General features: G+C 40.9%; 1 protein-coding gene across 1 annotated transcript in view; it reads left to right on the top strand.

Moving 5' to 3' along the window:
- The window catches only part of LOC126334716 (DNA-directed RNA polymerase III subunit RPC5-like), a 112762-nt gene that overhangs the window by 8041 nt on the left and 77071 nt on the right, over positions 1 to 27650 (top strand). Inside the window, exon 2 of the mRNA XM_049997230.1 lies at positions 21510 to 21611. Coding sequence (XP_049853187.1) covers positions 21510 to 21611 — 102 coding nt within the window. The remainder of the gene's footprint in view (positions 1 to 21509; positions 21612 to 27650) is intronic.

Here is a 27650-nt window from a genome sequence, read left to right as displayed (position 1 = left end):
TAGGAGTAAGTTGGGTGGGCCGGTGGTGTTGTTGAGATAGATGAATAGCTGTTTGGGAAGAGAAAATATGGGAAGGGTAAGTCTCCAGTTGGTTTATGGGTGTGGAGGGCCGTTATTTCGGGGGGGGGGGGGGGGTATGCAGATAGGTTGTGGGTGGGTTGGGAGATTTTTGTTTGTTTTTGGTTTTTTTTTTTTGTGGGAGGGATGTGGTTGTGTTTGTTTGATTGGGGTGGCTGACCTAGTGTGTAGTGCTGGAATTTTTGTGTGTTAAGTAGTCTTTTTTTATGTCTATTATTCACGAGTTATGATGTTTTGTGTGGTTTTTCATGTGTTGCTGGTTCGGTGTCATTTATCACAGGTGTAGATGTTTCATGTTTTGGTATCTCACTTGTGGTTGATTTAAGTAATGTAAGGGAAGTTTCCCATTCCAATTTTTTAGTTGTAGGTGCATTTTCGTATTGTGAGCTGCTGCTGTTCTATATAGGTCGAGGAAAGTGTCAGATTCCGATGTGTAGTAGCTCAGTGTGGTTTTATATTGTCAGTTGTAGTTGACCTATATAGGTCAAGGGAAGTTTCTGATTCCAAGTTTTGTTGGTTTTGGAGTTGGTTTTGTGGTATTGATAGTTGCGGTCTGATTATAATTTTTGGGTGTTGTTGATTTTTATTTTGTTGTATCAACAATTTTAGTTGAGCTACCTAGGTGAAGGAAAGTGACCGATTCCTGTGGATATTATAAGTGTAGCGGAATGTGGAAATTTTGTGTTGTTTTTATGTCGTCGTTTTGTTGATCGTCGTGTCTTTATGTGTTTATATTTGGTTTGTCCCCACCCAAAAAATCCCAATTTCCCACACTGATCCCGTTAGTTTCATTATATTTTTGGAGGGATATGTGTTTTTTTGTATGTATTTTCATGTTTGTTGTTGTGTTTATGTAATGATGTCATAGGCACTATATTGGAGACATTGAGAATGGTTGTTTCTGCCATGTTGGTGATGACATGGATCAAATTAGATGGGTGAAATCGGATACTTCTGTAATCGCTCCTTATGCTTCATGGCTCAGTGTGCCAATTGTTTTCAGATTCCTGTTACTTACAACACTAATGGACATCAATGAAACTTGGCAGTTATGGAAGGCAAAATTCTTTATAATTGTTACTCCATATTACCTAAAAGTGCTACATCTTCCAGGTGAGCCACCTGAGTGTGTGCTACATCATCCAGGTGAGCCACCTGAGTGTGACAAGTTCCAGTGGCCATTTTCAAACCTTACATGCTTCTCATTTCTTCTGAGGAAAATACGAACTATCTATCTTCTTTGTAGAAAAGAAACCCCAATGGCTGGTAGGGGAGGTTCCCAGAATAAAACTTCCTAAAGTAACACCCATGCATGCATGTCTGTCTAACTGATGTACCTCTGAAAATTTGAAACAGGCCTGTCTCAATCATTCTTTGTAATTATTGGTACTTTTTACATTAATTTTGTGTCTAATTATGTGTACTTGACACACCATTTCTTAAGTATTCTAATTGCCTCACTCCCTATTCTCTCATCAAAGGGAAATGCACCTAAATTCACAAATTGATTTTAAATCCACAAATAAAAACATTATTTCTTTGTGATATTTGTTAGGTTAAAATTATTGCTAATATGAGTTGTATTAGTGCCCTTCACCCATATTGTGCACTGTGAGTGGAATGTAGGCAGTTTTTTTACCAGTGTTTCAGCAATAATACTGCCCAATTTGCTTTGTATTTGTAGTGTTTAATGATGACTGTAGCACAGACTTTATTTTTAAATAATTCTTTTTTATATAATTTAACCAAGTGTCATATCCCTTTTAATTTAAGTTTCAAGCATACCAAGGAATATCTACATCGACATCTACATGACTACTCTGCAATTCACATTTAAGTGCTTGGGAGAGGGTTCATTGAACCACAATCATACTATCTCTCTACCATTCCACTCCCGAACAGCGCGCGGGAAAAACGAACACCTAAACCTTTCTGTTCGAGCTCTGATTTCTCTTATTTTATTTTGATGATCATTCCTACCTATGTAGGTTGGGCTCAACAAAATATTTTCGCATTCGGAAGAGAAAGTTGGTGACTGAAATTTCATAAATATATCTCACCCCGACGAAAAACGTCTTTGCTCTAATGACTTCCATCCCAATTCGCGTATCATATCTGCCACACTCTCTCCCGTATTACGTGATAATACAAAATGAGCTGCCCTTTTTTGCACCCTTTCGATGTCCTCTGTCAATCCCACCTGGTAAGGATCCCACACCGCACAGCAATTTTCTGACAGAGGACGAACAAATGTAGTGTAAGCTGTCTCTTTAGTGAGCTCATTGCATCTTCTAAGTGTCCTGCCAATGAAACGCAACCTTTGGCTCGCCTTCGCCACAATATTATCTATGTGGTCTTTCCAACTGAAGTTGTTCGTAATTTTAACACTCAAGTACTTAGTTGAATTGACAGCCTTGAGAATTGTACTATTTATCGAGTAATCGAAGTCCAACGGATTTCTTTTGGAATTCATGTGGATCACCTCACACTTTTCGTTATTTAGCGTCAACTGCCACCTGCCACACCATACAGCAATCTTTTCTAAATCGCTTTGCAACTGATACTGGTCTTCGGATGACCTTACTAGACGGTAAATTACAGCATCATCTGCGAACAACCTAAGAGAACTGCTCAGATTGTCACCCAGGTCATTTATATAGATCAGGAACAGCAGAGGTCCCAGGACGCTTCCCTGGGGAACACCTGATATCACTTCAGTTTTACTCGATGATTTGCCATCTGTTTTAATTCATGTGATCATCGGATCATATGAATTAAAACATAGAGAGCCTGTGTTTTTTCCAAATAGGGTGCAGGGAATCAGTAGCACAGCCATGGATGACAGATGTAATGCTTTCCTTAACACATTTCTCATACTCATTGATTGTTTCTTTCCATTAGAATATTTTAAACCAGGTACTAGCAGTAAAAGGCAGTCTGAGTGGCTGATTAGTTGGATAAGGATATCATGTAGAACAACGTGAGAGTTCTATCAAAATGTTAGAAGTTGTCACTATCAAGCTTCAGTAGCCCATTACAAACGGGATTGTAAGGTGCTTAAAATGTTATTAGGAAGACAAGGAGTATATGATATGCAAATAGAATAGCTAATTCACAGAATAAAATTAAAACCATATGGTCAGTTGTGAAGGAAGTGTCTGGCCAGCAGCACAAGTTTGACAATATGAAGTAAGTTTGTAGTAAAAATATTTTTGTTACTGATAAATCAGATATATGTACGGTATTTAACAATCATTTTCTGAGCACTGCTGGTGAATTAAATAAAAATGTAAGCAGGAGATCCCGGGTTCGAGTCCTGGTCGGGGCATGCATTTTCAACATGTCCCCAGTGATGTATATCAATGCTTGTTTGCAGCTAGGCTGCCAATTGAATTATCATTTCATTCTAGAGAAGCTGCATGGTCATCAATAGTAGCTGTTCTTTCGGGAATAGATACTACCTTCACATATTGTTAAAAATATGGCTACCTGGCCATTGACCTTCTTGTGCGAATGCACATGCTATGCCCCAACTCGTATGGGACTTGGTAGATTAATCTGCCATGAGTAATGAGTGTGATGGGCAAACATCTATTTGGCGCACTACAAATGTAGTGGTATGGACATGTTGGGAATGTGGGTCTCATGGGGAGCGTGCAAGGAATAAATCACTGCAGGCACACTATCCACTGTTCCCCCGGTGGCTCAGATGGATAGAGCGTCTGCCATGTAAGCAGGAGGTCCCTGGTTCGAGTCTAGGTTGGGGCACACATTTTCAGCATGTCCCCAGTTATGTATATCAACATCTGTTTGCAGCTAGGGTGTCAATTTAATTATCATTCCATATTTGTAATTTTTCCTTTAGGAATAGTTAGTTTCCTGAACAATTAAAGTGCTCAGTATTAAAGCTGCTTTACAAAAAGGGAGAAAAGGATAATGTAGACAGTTGTAGGGCTATTTTTATGCCATCAGTTTATTGAAAAGGCTGTGTAAGTAATGATAATTTCTGTTTGCTGATGACACTAGCTTGGTAGTAATGGATTCTGTGTGCAACATTGGCTCCGTTTCAAATAGTGCAGCTCATGACATAAGTTCATCACTTGTAGAAAGTAAACTAATGCTAAATCACAGGAAGACTCAGTTTTTACAGTTTCTAACACATAAATTAACAAAACCCGATATTTAAATTCCACAGAATGGGCATATGATGAAACTGTACAGTTCAAATTTCTAGGTGTTCAGATAGATTGTAAACTGTTGTGGAAAGCCCATGTTCAGGATCTTGTTCAAAGACTTAATGCTGCCATTTGTACTTTTCTAATTGTATCTGAAGAAAGTGAGCGTTCAGCATGAAAATTAGTGTAATTTGCTTATTTTCATTTGCTTATGTCATATGGTATCATATTTTGGGGTAACTCTTCCCATTCTAGAAGGATATTTTTGGCTTAGAAACAGGTGGTTCGGCTAGTTAGTGGTGTAATTTCACGTACCTCTTGCTGACCCCTGTTCACTAGTGCGGGTATTTTGACTATATATGGGAAACCCAGGATGGGATGTAACAATACCAGAGAAGGAAAGTTGCTACTCACCATTTAGTGGAGATGCTGAGTCGCGATAGGCACAATAAAAAGATTCACACAATCATAGCTTTCGACCATTAAGGCCTTTGTCAGCAGTACACACACACACACACACACACACACACACACATCATAGCTTTCGACCATTAAGGCCTTTGTCAGCAGTACACACACACACACACACACACACACACACACACACACACACACACGTCTGCAGTCTCAGAGAGCTGAAACTACACTTTTGTGTGTGTGTGTGTGTGTGTGTGTCTACTGCTGACAAAGGCCTTAATGGCCGAAAGCTATGGTTGTATGAATCTTTTTATTGTGCCTATCACAACTCAGCATCTCTGCTATATGGTGAGTAGCAACTTTCCTTCTCTTGTATTTTACTTACTGTCAGTTCAGCATCTCTGCTATATGGTGAGTAGCAACTTTCCTTCTCTTGTATTTTACTTACTGTCAGTTCTTGTTAACGATATCAGCTTATTCCCAAGAATAAGCAGCTTTCACTGAGTTAATATTCAGCAGAACTCCAACCAGCATTTGGATCGAACTTCCTTAACTCTTGTGCAGAAAGGTGAGCAATATACTGCTGCATCCATTTGCAGTAAGCTACCACAAGAATTCAACAATCTTAGCAGTAATCCACACACTTTCAAATAGAGACTGAAGAGATTTCTCATGGGTCACTCCTGTTCTGTTGAGGAGTTCTTTGCAAAATTAAGCTGTTTCATATATTATCTTGTTGATTGTGTTTACTTAAACTTATGGCTTGACTTTTTTGGGTTCATAAATATTTTATTTTTATTTGTTATTACTTTTATTTTGTAATTTCATGTACTGACATGTTCCATGATCTTGGAGATTTGCTCTTCAATTTGGTCCTACGGAACTTGACATGTAAACAAATATAAATAAATATACTTTTTTGAGAAACTGCTACATGAAAACAGTTTTTGTGTGTCATTAGTTACAATTTATTTTCCACTTTATTGCCTTGTTTGGTTTCTCTTGAAATATGCTATCAATTAGCTGTAAAATCAATATTTCGGTATATTTTGGCACAATATAAGCAATGAACCAACATTAGGCAAAGAAGTCTGGACATTTATTCACAGACTTTGAAATTTATTAGAAAAATGCCCCTCAGTATTCAGTGAAAGTAAAGAGACCCTCACTCCATGGCTGACTATGGAACTACACCAGAAAATGAATAAACAGTACTCTGCACCTAAAGGACTTAAGTAAGATCTGATAAGTGAACTTTATTAAGTATACTCAAAACAGCAGAATAAATTTAAGGAGAATCAGGCTTGCCCGTTTCGTTGTATGCAGCAAGTCAAATCCTGCAGCATCGTTGAAAAAACTGTGCAGTTTCAGCATAGGAAAAACGAAGTCTGATACTATTTTTTAAAAGGCTGCAGATGAATTAAACAACTTTTTCCCGACCATATCAGTGCTCAGTAATCAGCAACAATATGCCATCACAATATCAGCTGGTCTCTCTCTCTCTCTCTCTCTCTCTCTCTCTCTCTCTCTCTCTCTCTCTGTGTGTGTGTGTGTGTGTGTGTGTGTGTGTGTGTGTGTGTGTGTGTGTGTGTGTGTGTGTGTGTGTGTCTAATTGCACATTGTGTAATGTGCTTTGTGTAAAGCAATCAGAAAAATCTCTTCTGAGGCAGCAGGTAATGCTGCAGTGAGTATGATTAAAAAATGTTGTCTATATTATTATTGCAGGGCATACAGTATCTTCAGTCTCTCTTTGCTAAAGGTCCATGTCCTACAGAGTGCAAACAAAACTTAATTTGACCGGTATTCAATGATAACACAAAATCACCAATTAAGTATAGTCCAGTAAGCATATTAACCCTCGCATTACCAAGCAGGGTGTTCTGACAACCCTAGGTTGATTTTTTTCCCTATAATAATGTTATCCGAAGGGCCACATGCCTGTGGTTTCATGACTTTGTACTAAAATGATTGACGTTGAATTCACACTCACGGCTATCTAATTTTTTTGGCCTTATCATTGTTATTCAAGTCATTTATTGGTGGGATTGTGAGACTACCCCGCTTGGTATGAAAAGTCTTATTTTCTTATTTGTAGAAAAAGAAGATTTTGGGAAGTATATCTGTCATTCATCTTCTTTGTTGAGTTTTGCCATAGATTCAATGTTTGTTACTGTTGCTGGTTACTATTGTTGAGTTGAATTTGATGTTCACCGTTGAGCTGAAATTACACGAGTCAGTATTTCATCTACAAGTAAGGATGTACAAAGGACTTTCTAGTGAAGAGTTCATGGAAATTCTATACAATGCTGATGTCAGTGACGATGAAAATGAATGGGACATAGATAATGAACTGAATGAATGTGTGGAACTTCTTGACAAAGATCCTATCATAGCATCAGATGAAGCTGATAATGAAATATCAGAAGACACTACACATTCAAGTGAACAAGTAGAAGAGGATGAAGAAGAAGAAGACAACAAAGACACTGGAGACTTGTTTGTTTCTAGAAGTGGACTACAATTTAATAGTGAACCACTAAAAGGTGGGCGGCATTGATGTCGCAACATTTTGAATGTAACACCTGGCACAGTGAATGATGGAAAAACAATCAAAACAATAACAGAGTCATTTTTATTATTTATCTCACTGGAAATCGTGAGCATCATTGCAGAAGAAACGAACAGGAAAGCCAAACGAGTAATTTATTTATGGAATGCAGTTCGTTCTTCGAACAAAACGACGTGGAGAGATATAAATGCAACTGAAGTGTACGCTGTATTAGCATTTCTAATAGGAGCTGGTCGAACTCATGGACATCACACTAGTGCTTCCGATCTGTGGGAAGGTAATGTTGCCTTTCGGCAACCATTCTTTTCTGCTGCCATGTCAAGAAACCTATTTCTGTCTATACTGAAATTCTTGCGATTTGACAACAGAGACTCAAGCTACAAGCCGTCAGGGCAGTGTTCGACAAATTTCAATCTAATTTGTGCAAGATATTCTATCCTTATGAATATTTGACTATTGGTGAACGATTAGCAACGTACCGAGGAAACTGCCGTTTTAGGGTTTATATGAAGAGCAAGCCTAGCAAGTATGGCATTAAAATTTGGGTTTGTGCTGATGTGAAGACATCTTACTTATTACGGATCCAAATTTACACAGAAATGGTGGACAATACTCTGGAAGTGAATCAAGGGGAGAGAGTTGTTTTGGATCTGATGGAACCATTTCTGAATAATGGTCATGGTGTAACAACTGATAATTTTTTCACCTGTTTTCCATTGGGTGTTGAACTACTAAAACAAAACATGAAATTGGTTGGTACCTAGATTGATTCCAAAGGAATTCTTGCCAAACAGAAAGAGAGACGTTCACTGTTCAATGTTTGGTTTCGCAAATGACTTGACCCTAGTTTCCTATGTTCCAAAGAAGGGAAAGGCAGTAATACTACTCTCTACTCAGCATAATGAGAGACAAGTGGGTGGTGAAGAAAGTGAACACAAACCCGAAATCATACTGCACTACAACAAAACCAAAGGTGCTGTAGATAATGGGGACAAAATGACAAGAGAATACAGTTGTGTTAGAGAAACGAGGTGGTGGCCACTAAGAATCTTCATGGAAATGATAGATGCTGCAGCACTGAATGCATATATTCTATACACTCAAAGATTTCCTGAATGGCAGAAGAATAAATGAAGCCGATGTAAACTCTTCATGACTAAACTGGCATTTGGACCCAGCAAAGGCAACATGGAAGAAAAAGCCAAAAATATCATTGGTCTTCATAAAGATGTGCAAGATGCACTGAAAGCTTGTGGTATTGCAATTCCTACAGCAATGATCCAGACCCAGTGTTCCAAGTTACCAATGCCACAACGATGTCAAGATTGCAAGAGAAACAAAGATCGAAAAACAAGATTCTGTTGTGTAACGTGCTAGAAACCTGTTTGTAATATACACAGAGAAGAAACTGTTACTGTGAAGTGCATGCAGTGCAAAAATGTACTTGACTGAAAAATTGAAAAAAGTCTTGTGTTATTTTACTGCAGTGACTGCTGTGGTACATAGATTATTCTGTTTGTTGAGTACTGAATTTACTGAAAGGTATAAATTTTTTTTGTACTTCGTATCTGTGACCTGATTAAATACGTCTAATAACCTGAAAAATATATTAAAAACAAAGATTCCAAGACTTACCAAGCGGGAAAGCGCCGGCAGACAGGCACATGAACAAAACACACAAACACACACACAGAATTACGAGCTTTCGCAACTGGCAGTTGCTTCGTCAGGAAGGAAGGAAGGAGAGGGAAAAATGAAAGGGTGTGGGTTTTAAGGGAGAGGGTAGATTACGCTCCCATATTTTATTTACTCAGGCTTGTCTGACATTTGGCATTACTCCCAAAGGCCTCACACTTAAAGTTCCCATCTCTGGCTGCAATTCTTCTTTCCATCAGTCCTTATACCAGTTCCAAACAGCACAATCCATAGCCCTCACCCGCCTAATCCTTCACCTATACATCGACTCGGCCAATGAACACACCCGTCAACTCCTATCCCAAATCAAAGTCCTCAATCTTTCCTCTCCCACATCCACACCGGCTGTACATAGCATCCTCCTACAGGCCAACCGCAAATTAGAACAACATGCCACCCTCCACCTCAAAAAACTATCCAATCTCCTGGTTTCCCACCTCCGGAAAGGCAACTCACTCACCCTCCACAACCTTTCCAACAAACCTCAACCTCCTCTCATTGCACACAGACCCAGTCTCTCCCATCTACTCAATCTCCCACTTCCAGCTCCACTCCCCCCAACACCTCAAAATTCTAGTCAACACAATCTGGAACCACAACACCCCAATTCAGTAGTTAACCTTTCCTCCAAACCCCTCTCCCAATCCGAAACCTCTGTCCTATCCAAAGGCCTCACCTTCAGCCCCACTCCCAGGTTCAACCAAACTGCCCTTGTCAAGGATTTACTGTCCTACACTCGTAGTCTCTGCTGGAAATATCACTTTGCCACGAAGAAAAACAATCCTGATCCCACTCCTAATGATCCAACTCCCCAAGACACTATCCAAATTGAACCCTGCCTGCAACAGTTCCGTCCTCCATCACAGCGGGACCCACCTCCTCTTCCTCAAAATCACCCTCTCCAAACCTTCCAGGAATTTCTCACTTCCAGCCTTGCCTCTCAATCTTTCTTGAAAAACCTTAATCCTACTCCCAACATCACCACAGCCGAATCCCAGGCTATCCGTGATCTGAAAGCTGACCGATCCATCATCATTCTTCCGGCTGACAAGGGTTCCACGACCGTGGTACTTGATCGTCGGGAGTATGTGGCTGCGGGACTGCGTCAGCTTTACAACAACTCTACATACAAAGTTTGCCAAGGTAATCCCATTCCTGATGTCCAGGCGGAGCTTCAAGGAATCCTCAGAACCTTAGGCCCCCTACAAAACCTTTCACCTGACTCCATCAAACTCCTCACCCCACCGTCACCTCGCACTCCTACCTTCTACCTACTTCCTAAAATTCACAAACCCAAACATCCTGGCCGCCCCATTGTAGCTGGTTACCAAGCCCCCACAGAACGTATCTCTGCCTACGTAGATCAACACCTTCAACCCATTACATGCAGTCTCCCATCCTTCATCAAAGACACCAACCACTTTCTCGAACGCCTGGAATCCTTACCCAGTCTGTTACCCCCCGGAAACCATCCTTGTAACCATTGATGCCACTTCCCTATACACAAATATCCCGCACGTCCAGGGCCTCGCTGCAATGGAGCACTTCCTTTCACGCCGATCACCTGCCACCCTACCTAAAACCTCTTTCCTCGTCACCTTAGCCAGCTTCATCCTGACCCACAACTTCTTCACTTTTGAAGGCCAGACATACCAACAATTAAAGGGAACAGCCATGGGTACCAGGATGGCCCCCTCGTATGCCAACCTATTTATGGGTCGCTTAGAGGAAGCCTTCTTGGTTACCCAAGCCTGCCAACCCAAAGTTTGGTACAGATTTATTGATGACATCTTCATGATCTGGACTCACAGTGAAGAACAACTCCAGAATTTCCTCTCCAACCTCAACTCCTTTGGTTCCATCAGATTCACCTGGTCCTACTCCAAATCCCATGCCACTTTCCTAGATGTTGACCTCCATCTGTCCAATGGCCAGCTGCACACATCCGTCCACATCAAACCCACCAACAAGCAACAGTACCTCCATTATGACAGCTGCCACCCATTCCATATCAAACGGTCCCTTCCCTACAGCCTAGGCCTTCGTGGCAAACGAATCTGCTCCAGTCCTGAATCCCTCGACCATTATACCAACAACCTGAAAACAGCTTTCGCATCCCGCAACTACCCTCCCAACCTGGTACAGAAGCAGATAACCAGAGCCACTTCCTCATCCCCTCAAACCCAGAACCTCTCACAGAAGAACCCCAAAAGTGCCCCACTTGTAACAGAATACTTCCCGGGACTGGATCAGACCTTGAATGTGGCTCTCCAGCAGGGATACGACTTCCTAAAATCCTGCCCCGAAATGAGATCCATCCTTCATGAAATCCTCCCCACTCCACCAAGAGTGTCTTTCCGCTGTCCACCTAACCTTCGTAACCTCTTGGTTCATCCCTATGAAATCCCCAAACGACCTCCCCTACCCTCTGGCTCCTACCCTTGCAACCGCCCCCGGTGTAAAACCTGTCCTATGCACCCTCCCACCACCACCTACTCCAGTCCTGTAACCCGGAAGGTGTACACAATCAAAGGGAGAGCCACATGTGAAAGTACCCACGTGATTTACCAACTGACCTGCCTGCACTGTGATGCTTTCTATGTGGGAATGACCAGCAACAAACTGTCCATTCGCATGAATGGACACAGGCAGACAGTGTTTGTTGGTAATGAGGATCACCCTGTGGCTAAACATGCCTTGATGCACGGCCAGCACATCTTGGCACAGTGTTACACCGTCCGAGTTATCTGGATACTTCCCACCAACACCAACCTATCCGAACTCCGGAGATGGGAACTTGCCCTTCAGTATATCCTCTCTTCTCGATATCCGCCAGGCCTCAACCTCCGCTAATTTCAAGTTGCCGCCGCTCATACCTCACCTGTCTTTCAACAACTTCTTTGCCTCTGTACTTCCGCCTCGACTGACATCTCTGCCCTTAACTCATTGCCTTTAAATATGTCTGCTTGTGTCTGTGTATGTGCGGATGGATATGTGTGTGTGTGTGCGAGTGTACACCTGTCCTTTTTTTCCCCTAAGGGAAGTCTTTCCGCTCCCGGGATTGGAATGACTCCTTACCCTCTCCCTTAAAACCCACACCCTTTCATTTTTCCCTCTCCTTCCTTCCTTCCTGACGAAGCAACTGCCAGTTGCGAAAGCTCGTAATTCTGTGTGTGTGTTTGTGTGTTTTGTTCATGTGCCTGTCTGCCGGCGCTTTCCCGCTTGGTAAGTCTTGGAATCTTTGTTTTTAATATATTTTTCCCATGTGGAAGTTTCTTTCTGTTTTATTTACATCGTCATTAATAACCTGAAAAGCTATTTTTCAATACTAAATAAACCCATTGAATGGAAATAACGAAATCTGAGAACAAATATTACAATAAAACACAAAACCCTTTTGGGGTAGTCCAAATACCCCGTTTGGTAAAATAGAGGTGTGAAAAAGCTTGGTAACGGGAGGGTTAACCCAGTATCTGAAGGCTCAGTGTTCGTGAGCAGCTGATGGAATACTTTAAAACTTTGATAAAGTTCATTCAGACTTCCAGAAACATCATTTGCACAGCAACTTATGACATCAGATATGCTGTAGATGGATGTAAAGTGCCCATCTAGAAAGTGCTGGATTTCTGCACGAGGCTTTTCATAGTGTTGATTTTAATATATTTATTCGGAAATGAAACTGCTAAATTTCTCAAACAGTGCAATACCGTAGTTCAGCGACTACCTTAAAAAAAAGCTGCTATCAATGAGTGTGGTTCAGTAAACTCATCATGGAATCATGGTGTCACATCAAATATTAATGATGACATTTGTTCAGTATCAAGATGTACACTAAACCTGTGTATTGTACTAAACCTGAATAAGTTACAGATCATCCTCATATACTATTGACAATTGATTAGTGAATATTTTCGTGAAACAGTTCCTCCTCTGCTCCTTGGCGATATCCATTTAACCAACCAACCAAAAACTAATAAAAGGTTATTGCATAATAGGAAAGTATTTCCATCAAAAATGAAGGTAGCAAAAATCCAGACTGTACTCATGCCGAATGTACATCTACATTTATACTCTGCAATGCACTGTGAGATGCATGGCAGAGGGTATGTCCCATTGTACCAGTTAGTAGGGTTTCGTCCCATTCCATTCATGAATGCCTCTGTACATGCAATAATTATTCTACTCTTATCCTCACAGTCCCTATTTGAGCAATAAATAGGATATTGTAGTACATTTCTAGAGTCATCATTTAACCAGTTCTTAAATCTTTATCGTCTTGGTATAATTTACGTCTATCTTCAAGAGTATTTAGTTCAGTTCCTTCAGTATCTTTGTGACAATTTTCCGTGGATCAAATAAACCTTGTCGTTTTGTACTACCCTTCTCTATATACATTTAGTATCCCTCTTACTCCTATTTGGTACACTTAAGCAATATTCTAGAACCAGTCAAAGGATTGATTTAAGCATAGGTGTGGCACTGAGTCAAATACTTAATCAGGAAACCTACCTGACTGTCTTGATCCAAAACTCAATATGTCATGTGAGAAAAAGTACAAATTGGGTTTAACTTCAGAATTCAAACTGATTGGGATTGGGGAGGTCATTCTGTTCAAAAGACCTCATTATGTTTGAGCTCAGAATATGTTCCAAGATCCAGCTACAAATCATTGTCTAGAATATTACAGTAGTTTGGTGGATCACTACTACTAGCCTTTTTGTAGTCAAGTGTGACCTGTGCTCTTTTCCAAGGACTGGGCACAGTTTTTTGTTTGAGGGATCTACAATAGATTATAGTCAGAAGAGGGGCAAACTCAGCCGCAAATTTGGTATAGAACCTGACAGGGATTGCACTGGGCCCTGGTGCTTTGTTCAATTTTAACGATTTCACCTAAGAGCCTTTGCATATGACCAGAATTTCTTTGGATTTTGTGAGATATCATTTGACAATATTCTGTTACAATATTCATTGAAGTCATCACTCATTAAACCTGAACCATAGTTTCGCTATGTGCTCTTTCCCTGTGCTGAATGTTTTGTTTCTCATTGAGGCATGACACTGCTGATTTTTTAAATCTAGTTTATGGAACATATATACCGTTCTACTTGATTAATATCCTTTGTTCTTTAGTAATCAATGTTCCAAACTGTATCATGATCATTGACAACAGTTTTGATATGGACATTCTCAGAGAGGTCAGGTGCATTTGCTGCCATTAGATCCAGTATATTTCCATCAGGAGTGAGGTTTATAACTGTCTATTCTAGGTAGTTTTCAAAGAAGGCATTTAGTAATGCAGAATATCTTTATCACGGCGACCACTAACAAAGCTGTAATTTGTCTTTTCTACTCTGACAAATATACTGCGATCATTTCTTATTTGCCTGTCATTTCGATATACACTTAAATTTTCCCCAAAAATCTCACTGCTGTCAATTTCAAGTTTCAAACCAGCTTTCTGTTTCTAGTATTATGTGAGCTTCACTGCTTTTCATAAGTGCTTCAAACTCTGGCACTTTGATGTGAATGGTTCGGTAGTTAACTATTAGGATTTTAATACTCTCACCTATGGGAGGCATTTCAATTGATCTACACTGATATTTCTGGGTTCCCTACAGCTATTGTTACACTATGTGATCGAAAGTTTCTGTACACCCAAAAAACATATGTTTTTCGTATTAGGTGCATTGTGCTGCCACCTACTTCCAGGTGCTCCATGTCAGCAACTTCAGTAGTCAGAGAGCAGTAGTGAGGGAGCAGAATGGGGCACTCCACAGAACTCATGACTTCAAATGTGGTCAGGTGATTGGGTGTCATTTGTCTGTACGCAAGATTTGCACACTCCTAAACATGCCTAGGGCTACTGTTTACAATGTGATAGTGAAGTGGAAACGTGAAGGGACACGTACAGCACAAAAACGTACAGACTGGTCTCATCTGTTGACTGATAGAGACTGCCAACAGTTGAAGAGGGTTGTAATGTGTAATAGGCTGACATCTATCCAGACCATCACACAGGAATTCCAAACTGTGACAGGATCCACTGCAAGTACTATGACAGTTAGGCGGGAGGTGAGAAAACTTGGATTTCATGGTTGAGTGGCTGCTCATAAGCCACACATCATGCCAACAAATGCCAAACGACACCTTGCTTGGTGTAGGGAGCATAAACATTGGACGATTGAACACTGGAAATACATTGTGTTGATCACGGTACACGGTGTGGTGATCTGATGGCAGGGTGCGGGTATGGTGAATGCCCGGTGAACGTCATCTGTCAGCATGTGTAGCGCCAACAGTAAAATTTGGAAACGGTGATGAAATGGTGTGGCCGTGTTTTTCATGGAGGGGGTTTGCACCCCTTGTTGTTTTGTGTTGCACTATCACAACACAAGTCTACATTGATGTTTCAAGCACTTTCTTGCTTCCCACTGTTGAAGAGCAATTTGGGGATGGCTATTGCAACACAATCGCCCACGTTTTCATAATGCACATCCTGTGGTGGAGTGGTTACACATCAATAACGTCCCTGTAATGGACTGGCCCGCACATAGTCCTGACTTGTATCCTAAATAACACCTTTGGAATGTTTTGGAATGCTGACTTCGTTCCAGGCCTCACTGACTGACATCAATACCTCCCCTTAGTGCAGCACTCCGTGAAAAATGGGCTGCCATTCCCCAAGAAACCTTCCAGTGCCTGACTGAACGTATGCTTCTGAGAGTGGAAGATGTCATCAAGGCTAAGGGTGGGTCAACACCATATTGGATTCCAGCATTAGTGACAGAGGGCGCCACGAACTTGTAAGTTATTTTCAGCCAGGTGTCCAGATACTTTTGATCACATGGTGTACCTGAATTGACTGGAGAGTTGCATAAACTAAAAAAGCTCTTGTGTGCATCCCAAACATTGTCAGCTACCTGGGTAGCAGCATCTGATGTGTAGTGCACCCCTGACCCATTTAGAGCGACCCTACAGTTTTCAACCCTGTCACACAAGTCAAAGAAGTCGCAGCCTCACTTGTCGCAGAACCTTCAAAGTCTCTAGTTCAATCCTTCCACTCGATTCACATCCAAGAGCCATATCAGTTCTGGGGCAATGCTGTTTCTGGGAGCATACAGGAATGAGGTGGGTAGAGGATGGGGCAGCTAGGTGCAATAGGACATTCCTCTTTTCAGGGTATGGTGAGAGAATGTGTTTCAGTTTCTCCAGCTCTGTGTGGTACTGAGTCACAAGGGGAATGCTCCTGTGTGGGTGAATGGTGGTACTTTGGGAGGTGGTGGGTGACTGGAGTGATAAGGCATGGGAGATCTGTTTTTGTACAAGGTCGGGAGGGTAAATACAGTCTGCGAAGGCCTCAGTGAGACCTTGGCTTATTACGAGAGGGACTACTCTTCACTACAGATACGTCGGGCACAGATAACTGGGCTGTGTGGAATGGGTGGCAGCTGTCGAAATGGAGATATTGCTGATAGTTGGTTGTTTTGATGTGGATGGTGGTAACAATGTAGACATCCTTGAGGTGGAGGTCAACATCGAGGAAGGTGGCTTTTTGGGATGAGCAGGACCAGGTGATGCATATGGAGGAGAAGATATTGAGGTTCTGGAGGAATGTGGATAGGATGTCATCACCTTTGATCCAGATCAGTAAGATATCATCAGTGAAATTGAACCAGGTGAAGGGTTTGGGATTCTCGTTTTGGAAGGATTCTTCTAGGTGGCCCTTGAATAGGTTGGCATAGGATGGTGCCACGTGCGTGCCCATAACCACTCATACCATACCACGAAGTCCCGTCTATACAGCCTAACCAACCATGGCCACTGCATGTGTAATGACAAGTGGCCCCTCTCAAAATATACGAAGTGTCTCACTGAAGCCTTCACTGACTGTAATTATCCTACCAGCCTTGGACAGAAACAAATCTCCCGTGCCTTATCTTTCCACTCTCTTACCACCTTCCAAAGTCCCACTATCTGGCCCATTCCCCTCATAACTCAGTACCACCCAGGACTGGAGCAACTGAATCACATTCTCCTCCAGGGTTTCGACTACCTCTTGTTGTGCCCTGAAATGAGGAATGCCCTACCCACTATCGTTCCAACCCCTCCCACAGTGGTATACTGCTGCCTGCCGAACCTACACAATACTCTCGTCCGTCCGTACACAACCTCTGCTCCCAACCCCTTGCCTCATATCCCTGTCCAATACATCCCCCCACAATCATCTACACCAGTACAGTCATAAGCATCACGTATCCCGTCAAAGGCATGGCTACCTGTGTAACCAGTCATGTGGTCTACAAGCTAAGCTGCAATCACTGCTTCGTTCTATGTGGGCATTACAACCATCTAGCCACAGGAAAGCATTCCCCTTGTGACTGAGTGCCATCCAGGACTGGAGCTGTCCACATGTATGGCCACCAGCAAACTGGCCAAGAAACAGCTGGCCCAAGCAATTGCAGAGCTTGCTACCAAACACAACATTCTTCATTTCAATAACTGCTTCAAGCCTGTGCCATCTGGATCCTTCCCACCAACACCAGCTTTTCTGAATTGCACAGGTGGGAAGCAATATATCCTACATTCCCATAACTCTCGTGGTCTCAACCTTTGTTAGTCAATGTCCTTAGCCCCGTAGCCCTTCCCTTTTCCCATTCCAGCACTACACAGCCCTTTATTCCACCAATGTACCCACAGGCTTTTTATTCTCTCCTTTCCTGCTACCCCACCCCCCAACCTCCCCACCCTTGCGCTCTGTCTAATTTCCTGAATGGAACTAGCTGCGCTACCTTCTCTCCACCACACCCCTGCATACACAAGCAGCACTTTACTGTCCCCCACTCCTACACTGTTATCCTTCCCCCTCCCTGCTCCAGCATCCACCATTCACCTACCACCCAATTGCTTCTCCCATCACGTGCTGCTGCTCGCAGTCTGGGGTCAGCAGTCAGAGACTGTGGGCATGTGTGTGTGAGTTGTGTTTGCATGAGTGTATGTGTGTGTTGTCTATTTCCGGTGAAGGCCTTGTTAGCCAAAATCTTATATTCTGACAGTCTTTTTGTTGTGCCTATCTGTGACTCAGCATTTTGCTACATAGTGAGCAGCAACTATCATTTTCATATGAGGCGTGTTTTTTAAGTAAGTACTGTATTGAAATTAAAAAAAGACTTGCTAAGATATCTCAATAATTTTATTTTTGCATGAAAGCCTGTACCTTAATCTACTTTTCTACATAATTTCCGTCAATATTGGTGTACCCTCCTCATAGAAGTGTGCACGTGACTTGTTAACCACTGCATCATCACTGTTTTGACTTCGTTGTCGTCTTGAAGACGCTGACTGCCCAGGTGTTTCTTCAAGTGCAGGAACAGATGGTAGTCACTGGGCGCAAGATCAGAGCTGTATGGAGGATGATCTAAAGTTTTCCATTGAAAAGATATGATGAGATCTTTGGCCTGATTCGCCACATGCGGACGGGCATTGTCTTGCAACAAAATGATGCCCTTGCTCAACTTGCCATGTCTTTTGTTCTGAATTGAATGGTGCAGATTTTGCAATGTCCTACAGTAAGCTTCTACATTGTCTCATTACAAGGCATCATGTAAAAATAAAATTATTGAGATGTCTTAGCACGACTTTTTTAAATTTCTAAACGGTACTTACTTAAAAAACATCCCTCATATATTGTTATATTCCATCCTGGATTTTCCATTATATGAATGAACTGTTAATTACACTTACATTTCTAGAATACTGTTTACTCATTATCGTGCCTATTGCTATTATTATTATTATTGTTATTGTGTGCTGTTCATGTGTTACTTTTGTTGTAATGCCAACTTGCTAAGTAGCTGGTTAGCTGGAAGAGAGGGTCTTGAATGCCAGGACATATTAAAAACAAAGATTCCAAGACTTACCCAGCGGGAAAGCGCTGGTAGACAGGCACAATAAATAAAACACACAAACACACACACAGAATTTCTAGCTTTCGCAACCGACGGTTGCTTCTTCAGGAAAGAGGGAAGGAGAGGGAAAGACAAAAGGATGTGGGTTTTAAGGGAGAGGGTAAGGAGTCATTCCAATCCCGGGAGCGGAAAGACTTACCTTAGGAGGGAAAAAGGACAGGTGTACACTCTCGCGCGCACGCACGCGCGCGCACACACACACACACACACACACACACACACACACACACACACACACACACACATCCATCCGCACATACACAGACACAAGCAGACATTTGTAAAGGCAAAGAGTTCGGGCAGAGATGTCGGTCGCGGCGGAAGTACAGAGGCAAAGAAGTTGTTGAAAGACAGGTGAGGTATGAGCGGCGGCAACTTGAAATTAGTGGAGGTTGAGGCCTGGCGGATATCGAGAAGAGAGGATATACTGAAGGGCAAGTTCACATCTCCGGAGTTCGGGTAGGTTGGTGTTATTTATGGGTCGCTTAGAGGAAGCCTTCTTGGTTACCCAAGCCTGCCAACCCAAAGTTTGGTACAGATTTATTGATGACATCTTCATGATCTGGACTCACAGTGAAGAACAACTCCAGAATTTCCTCTCCTACCTCAACGCCTTTGGTTCCATCAGATTCACCTGGTCCTACTCCAAATCCCATGCCACTTTCCTTGACGTTGACCTCCATCTGTCCAATGGCCAGCTTCACACATCCGTCCACATCAAACCCACCAACAAGCAACAGTACCTCCATTATGACAGCTGCCACCCATTCCATATCAAACGGTCCCTTTCCTAGAGCCTAGGCCTTCGTGGCAAACAAATCTGCTCCAGTCCTGAATCCCTGAACCATTACACCAACAACCTGAAAACAGCTTTTGCATCCCGCAACTACCCTCCCGACCTGGTGCAGAAGCAAATAACCAGAGCCACTTCCTCATCCCCTCAAACCCAGAACCTCTCACAGAACAACCCCAAAAGTGCCCCACTTGTGACAGGATACATCCCGGGACTGGATCAGACTCTGAATGTGACTCTCCAGCACCGATAGGACTTCCTGAAATCCTGCCCCGAAGTAAGATCCATCCTTCATGAAATCCTCCCCACTCCACCAAGAGTGTCTTTCCGCCATCCACCTAACCTTCGTAACCTCTTGGTTCATCCCTATGAAATCCCCAAAGCACCTTCCCTACCCTCTGGCTCCTACCTAACCGCCCCCGGTGTAAAACCTGTCCTATGCACCCTCCCACCACCACCACCTACTCCAGTCATGTAACCCGGAAGGTGTACACGATCAAAGGCAGAGCCACGTGTGAAAGCAGCCACATGATTTACCAACTGACCTACTGACACTTTCTATGTGGGAATGACCAGCAACAAACTGTCCATTCGCATGAATGGACACAGGCAGACAGTGTTTGTTGGTAATGAGGATCACCCTCTGGCTAAACATGCCTTGGTGCACAGCCAGCACATCTTTGCACAGTGTTACACCGTCCGAGTTATCTGGATACTTCCCACCAACACCAACCTATCCGAACTCAGGAGATGGGAACTTGCCCTTCAATATATCCTCTCTTCTCGTTATCCACCAGGCCTCAATCTCCGCTAATTTCAAGTTGTCGCCACTCATACCTCACCTGTCATTCAACATCATCTTTGCCTCCACACTTCCGCCTCAACTGTCATCTCTGCCCAAACTCTTTGCCTTTAAATATTGTCTGCTTGTGTGTGTGTGTGTGAGTGTGTGTGTGTGTGTGTGTGTGTGTGTGTGTGTGCGTGCGCACGCGCGCGCATGTGCGAGTATATACCTATCCTTTTTTCCCCCTAAGGTAAGTCTTTCCGCTCCCGGGATTGGAGTGACTCCTTACCCTCTCCCTTAAAACCCACATTCTTTCATCTTTCCTTTTCCTTCCCTCTTTCCTGACGAACCAGCCACTGGTTCCGAAAGCTCGACATTTTGTGTGTGTGTGTGTTTGTGTATTATTTTATTGTGCCTGTCTACCGGCACTTTCCCTCTTGGTAAGTCTTGGAATCTTTGTTTTTAATATATTTTTCCCATGTGAAAGTTTCTTTTAGCACTTTTTTATAGTACATTCTCTCTTTGTTTTATCCCATTCCTCTGTCTCCATCTCTTCACATGATACTAATGCTTTGGTCATTTTATTTTAATCGTTATATTAGTTCTGTCAGTCTGCAGCCAGACAGTTATATCATATGTAGGTTTACGTGTTTGAAGAAAAGGACTGAAGAAACAAATAAGAATGACATATTTGGTAATGACATTGGTAAATGTTATTCAGGAAGTGAGGAGCCTGCTGATGTATCATTCAAAGAAAATACCAATAATACATAATACTCAGAAGTACTCTTAAGCAGGGAGAGGTCTGGCGGAGAAGCAGAATTGAAATGTATTATAACCACATATTTTCTGCAGTGTATTACTAGATTCATGGTTGTAACATATGTTTATTTTGTGACTCAAATGTATGAATATTCTCAGGTTTTACTGTTTCGTGCTCTTAGTTTAACATTTTAGTTGTGTATTTTTTATAGTGCTATTTTAATGGTTTATCGTGCTGCTGTTGGAGTAATATTCTTATGTGTGTTTGCAGATTCCAGTATACCTTTCACGAACATTGGCAGAGAAGTTATTTCTTTTTCAGTACCCAATCAAAAAGTCATCAATTGGGTATGATGGTGCAAATGTTATACAGGTAAGAGCCATATATTTATCATTTAAGTTGTTAATTTTCCATTAAAATCCCCCATTAAATTAAAAATGTGATTCAGGAAACACAGTGAGGAAGCACAGGCTTTATGTTTGCAAAAGCAAACCCCAATTTGTTAAAGAATCGAACTTGCACATATAAAACAGCTTCAGATATCTGATTGCATTACAAATGAGTTAATGTGTTTAATACTTGACATTAAGCTTGTAATCAAGAAAAGGTTTGAAATTACGTTCAAAGTTTCTTGGGACTCTCTAATGCCCCCATTATCGGTCACTGAATGAGTAATAGTTCAGTAAATATTTTCTCTGTATTAAGCAAGAGCTAGTTTTTTGTATGGCGTCATATCCCCTGAATTGTGTGTCATACAGTGATATAATTTTGTAAGTACATTCAGTAGTAAATGTCGATACTGCCTGTAAAATGTGTCGCAAAGAGAGTTGGTAGTAAAGAAGTAATTCATTAAAATGTCATGCCACATGCTGAAGTTTCAGTGCATGAACAGGAAATATGTGTTATGCCATAAACTTTTCTCCTCTTATTATTTTGCAGGGGATGTCAGTGAGCAAAAAATTCATAAAGCTTTGAATTATTTGTAAAGTTTGTTGGAAGTCACCAGTGATATTTATTTTCAAATACTGTGTGAATAAGGTCCCTGCAATATCTGTCTTACTGTGTTAAACCTTTTCCATAAGATTAGTAATGAGTATAATGAGGCAGTATTTTAAATTTTTAAATTTGGTCTATAATTATATGAAACATTAAAAATTAAATTTTTAATGCCCCCTGGGAGCCAATAAATAAGCAAACTGCAACTGGCATGTGGTGACAAAGCTCTGCGTTAGCCATGTGGTAATATAGGGAGTAACAGGATACATGGAGTACTGCTTATAACTGAGTTGTGTGTTGTTGGATATTTAGTGTAATACATCTTACTTGCTTTGGTTACAAATGGATGCCATATTTGATGTTATTAAAACCAGCACTAAGATTTCTCTTCAGTTGAGGGATTCAGGGATCTTTTCACATTGAATTTTTCTTGAACCAGCCAGATTCTGGAAACCAGAGATTTCTTGTTCTTCTTTCTTAAATGTTGATATCTGCATTGTAATGTTTGTGAGGAATAAGCACACAAGCTTTTAAGTGTGGCTGATTTCCTACATAAAGAAAAGAAATCAAAAGAAATAATTATTAAAAATTAAATTAGATGTAATTAAACTTATTTGGAAAGCAGCACACATGGCATGCATAGAGAAAACATGAAAACACAGTTCCACGCAAAGAATTTATCTTTGAACTGAAAAGTGTGTGAAATATTCAAAAGACTCAGTCATTGTGGTTTGACATAAGTAATGTGATTCTCCAGTGTGGTACATACAACTATGTGTGAGATGGTTAATGCCATTGTGTGATCAACAATGAAAGCTAGTACCTACTCACCATTAACTTAGATGACAGACTTTCTCTGTCTGACAGGTAGCAAACAAAACATTTTGCAGGTATCTTTCATTGCTTTAGTTATAACTGTTTTTTTTTTGTTTACCAACAAAACATTTTGCAGTATTCCCAGAACTTTGAAAAATGTTTTCAGGACCTATGTAATATATAAAACGAAATTCATTATTACTTCCAAATTTAAAAATTCTATTAGAAGAAGTAATTTATTTACAGAATCCAGTCTGATAAAGGACAGTTATTAGAACCAGTTAAGGTGGTTATGGTGGTATTGTTACAAATATGTTGATAAATTTCTGAAGGTACGCGGAAAGATGCTGGAGATCAAATGATATTTTGGTCAGTGTTTTGTTTTGTATTTCTTCCAGTCATATCAAGATTAAAATGCAGAAAGATAATCAGTTTACTATGAATTTTTAAGAATCATGAAAGAAGGTTGTATACGTGGAAGAACCCTGGAGATACTAAAAGGTATCAGATAGATTATATAATGGTAAGACAGAGATTTAGGAACCAGGTTTTAAGTTGTAAGACATTTCCAGGGGCAGATGTGGACTCTGACCACAATCTATTGGTTATGACCTGTAGATTAAAACTGAAGAAACTGCAAAAATGTGGGAAATTAAGGAGATGGGACCTGGATAAACTGAAAGAACCAGAGGTTGTACAGAGTTTCAGGGAGAGCGTAAGGGAACAATTGACAGGAATAGGGGAAAGAAATACAGTAGAAGAAGAATGGGTAGCTCTGAGGGATGTAGTAGTGAAGGCAGCAGAGGATAAAGTAGGTACAAAGACGAGGGCTGCTAGAAATCCTTGGGTAACAAAAGAAATATTGAAATTAATTGATGAAAGGAGAAAATATAAAAATGCAGTAAATGAAGCAGGCAAAAAGGAATACAAACGTCTCAAAAATGAGATCGACAGGAAGTGCAAAATGGCTAAACAGGGATGGCTAGAGGACAAATGTAAGGATGTAGAAGCTTATCTCACTAGGGGTAAGATAGATACTGCCTACAGGAAAATTAAAGAGACCTTTGGAGAGAAGAGAACCACGTGTATGAATATCAAGAGCTCAGATGGCAGCCCAGTTCTAAGCAAAGAAGGGAAGGCAGAAAGGTGGAAGGAGTATATAGAAGGTTTATACAAGGGCGATGTACTTGAGGACAATATTATGGAAATGGAAGAGGATGTAGATGAAGACGAAATGGGAGATACGATACTGCGTGAAGAGTTTGACAGAGCACTGAAAGACCTGAGTCGAAACAAGGCCCCCGGAGTAGACAACATTCCATTAGAACTACTGACGGCCTTGGGACAACCAGTCCTGACAAAACTCTACCAGCTGGTGAGCAAGATGTATGAGACAGGCGAAATACCCTCAGACTTCAAGAAGAATATAATAATTCCAATCCCAAAGAAAGCAGGTGCTGACAGATGTGAAAATTACCGAACTATCAGTTTAATAAGCCACGGCTGCAAAATACTAACGCGAATTCTTTACAGACGAATGGAAAAACTGGTAGATGCAGACCTCGGGGAGGATCAGTTTGTATTCCGTCGAAATGTTGGAACACGTGAGGCAATACTGACCTTACGACTTATCTTAGAAGAAAGATTAAGAAAAGGCAAACCTACGTTTCTAGCATTTGTAGACTTACAGAAAGCTTTTGACAATGTTGACTGGAATACTCTTTTTAAAATTCTAAAGGTGGCAGGGGTAAAATACAGGGAGCGAAAGGCTATTTATAATTTGTACAGAAACCAGATGGCAGTCATAAGAGTCGAGGGGCATGAAAGGGAAGCATTGGTTGGGAAAGGAGTGAGACAGGGTTGTAGCCTCTCCCCGATGTTATTCAATCTGTATATTGAGCAAGCAGTAAAGGAAACAAAAGAAAAATTTGGAGTAGGTATTAAAATTCATGGAGAAGAAGTAAAAACTTTGAGGTTCGCCGATGACATTGTAATTCTGTCAGAGACGGCAAAGGACTTGGAAGAGCAGTTGAACGGAATGGACAGTGTCTTGAAAGGAGGATATAAGATGAACATTAACAAAAGCAAAACGAGGATAATGGAATTAAATCGGGTGATGCTGAGGGAATTAGATTAGGAAATGAGACACTTCAAGTTGTAAAGGAGTTTTGCTATTTAGGAAGCAAAATAACTGATGATGGTCGAAGTAGAGAGGATATAAAATGTAGACTGGCAATGGCAAGGAAAGCGTTTCTGAAGAAGAGAAATTTGTTAACATCGAATATAGATTTATGTATTAGGAAGTCGTTTCTGAAAGTATTTGTTTGGAGTGTAGCCATGTATGGAAGTGAAACATGGACGATAACTAGTTTGGACAAGAAGAGAATAGAAGCTTTCGAAATGTGGTGCTACAGAAGAATGCTGAAGATAAGGTGGATAGATCACGTAACTAATGAGGAGGTATTGAATAGGATTGGGGAGAAGAGAAGTTTGTGGCACAACTTGACTAGAAGAAGGGATTGGTTGGTAGGACATGATTTGAGGCATCAAGGGATCACAAATTTAGCATTGGAGGGCAGCGTGGAGGGTAAAAATCGTAGAGGGAGACCGAGAGATGAGTACACTAAGCAGATTCAGAAGGATGTAGGTTGCAGTAGGTACTGGGAGATGAAGCAGCTTCCACAGGATAGAGTAGCATGGAGAGCTGCATCAAACCAGTCTCAGGACTGAAGACAACAACAACATGAATTTCTGCTGCATTAGAATCTACCTTTTTAGAATGCTTCTGATGTACACTAGATTCGTGATAGTCAGGCCATTCCGCGCATATATGAGAGCTGGATTAGCAAAACTGCTGGATTATTGATAGCATCGTAAGTTTAGTGGAAATGAATCGGGATCACACTTTATTAGATCCAAAGATACATTCATTTTCATATAAAACTTAGTCCTTGAGTGTGTTATCACTAACTGTGAAACATGTCCCAGATTTAGTTGTCACAGTGATGATAAATGATGGCTGTATGCTTTATCACACAATGACTTGATAAGTATTACATCGGTACTGCATGTCTCTGATTGTTCCATAATGTACTCAATGAAGATTTCTGCAGCACCTGCACCTTGAGATATTGTAATGTTCATCACTTTCATCATAACTTTCCTACATGCTTTTGATTATCACTTCATCTTTTAAAGTTTGGTCATAAATAATTGCTCACCTAACATTGTACTTGCCAGCATGGCTTTACATAAAAAACCTCAGTTCAACTTATCTTCAGTTTTTAGTTTCTTTTTGAGGTCTAGCACAATGTGTTACCCTTTAGAAGCCATGATACTGAACTATAAAGAAAACCACAATTTCAAACATGTATAGAATTGTTTAACATTGTAATTAACTAACAACTTCATTGCACACGAGACTGTGTAGTTGTATGCATCATTTCTGCTCCAGCAAATAGTGGCTAGATGTGAACCAGATTAGTGAGAGTTTAGTGTATACCTTTCACTGAAACATGCCAGACTGTATTGTATAAGCTGACAGAAAGGCAGACATAGGTTTGAATGAGATCCTGGCTGCCTTTTTTTGTAAAATATTAAGCAAGAGATTCTTATATGTTCCATAGCGACTGGTTCATCCTATATGTTACATGATCAACCACCCCTGTATATCTACTGGTAGTTATTCATCTTGTACCTCATATCTTTAAGTAAACTATTTTGTATATTAAAATATCATATGACATTTAGCAGTTAATAATATACTTGTGTGGGGGAGGGGGAGGGGGCAGCATGTGCACAGTCACATGGATGCACGTGCACAGGTAGACGTGTCGGAAGGTTTTGAAGTCTGTGATAATAGCTTGCTATTCCTCAAGTGTTTGTCATTGGTCAGCCAGTTTGTTACATGTATCTCATAATCACTGTTGATATTATCTTCTCACTGTTGTCATTTCAACATACTGAAAAAAAATATTTTATTAGTTTAATTTTGTACTGGGGATAATGGTAATTTTAAAATTTTGTTGTTGTTGTTATGTTCCACAGCTTTCATAAGTTGTAGGAATGATATTGAGGAACACTTTACATTACTGTTCAGTTTATTGAACAGCAGCTCAGGGTTTTACATAATGTCATTTATGTGATGATAATTTTATTGTTGAGCACCCTAAAACAAACCAACCAACCACCAAAATATTTGTGGCTGGGAATGGGCATTACACATCCCCTATTGAGAAATCCTAACAGGGTACATTGTTTCAGTCACATAACAATTTTAAGTGATTTTGTAAATTGCTCCTTTGCATCTGCTCACTAACAAACAAAATAGTTTGCTACCAAGGAGGCTATTGAATTGTTTAAGAAATGCCAAGTTTGAGCTGTACTTCAGGCACCAGTATTTTGAAAGAGGCTTTGTGTTACTTGATTGTTTCTAATAATTTTTCATTATGACTGTTTTGTAGTGGAAAATGATGCGTGGCTGCAGAGATCCGTTGTGTAAAGAGTTGCAGGTATTAGTTCTTTTCATTTTGTCTGTACTAGTGTATATTTCTTTATTGCTGATGCTGAGTATTTATTTACATTTACATGTAATTAGCA

Source organism: Schistocerca gregaria, chromosome 2, assembly GCF_023897955.1.
Source record: "Schistocerca gregaria isolate iqSchGreg1 chromosome 2, iqSchGreg1.2, whole genome shotgun sequence".
In the NCBI taxonomy this organism is placed as follows: domain Eukaryota; kingdom Metazoa; phylum Arthropoda; class Insecta; order Orthoptera; family Acrididae; genus Schistocerca; species Schistocerca gregaria.
The sequence above is the reverse complement of the archived record's forward strand: the minus strand, read 5'-3'. Positions and strand labels throughout refer to the sequence as shown.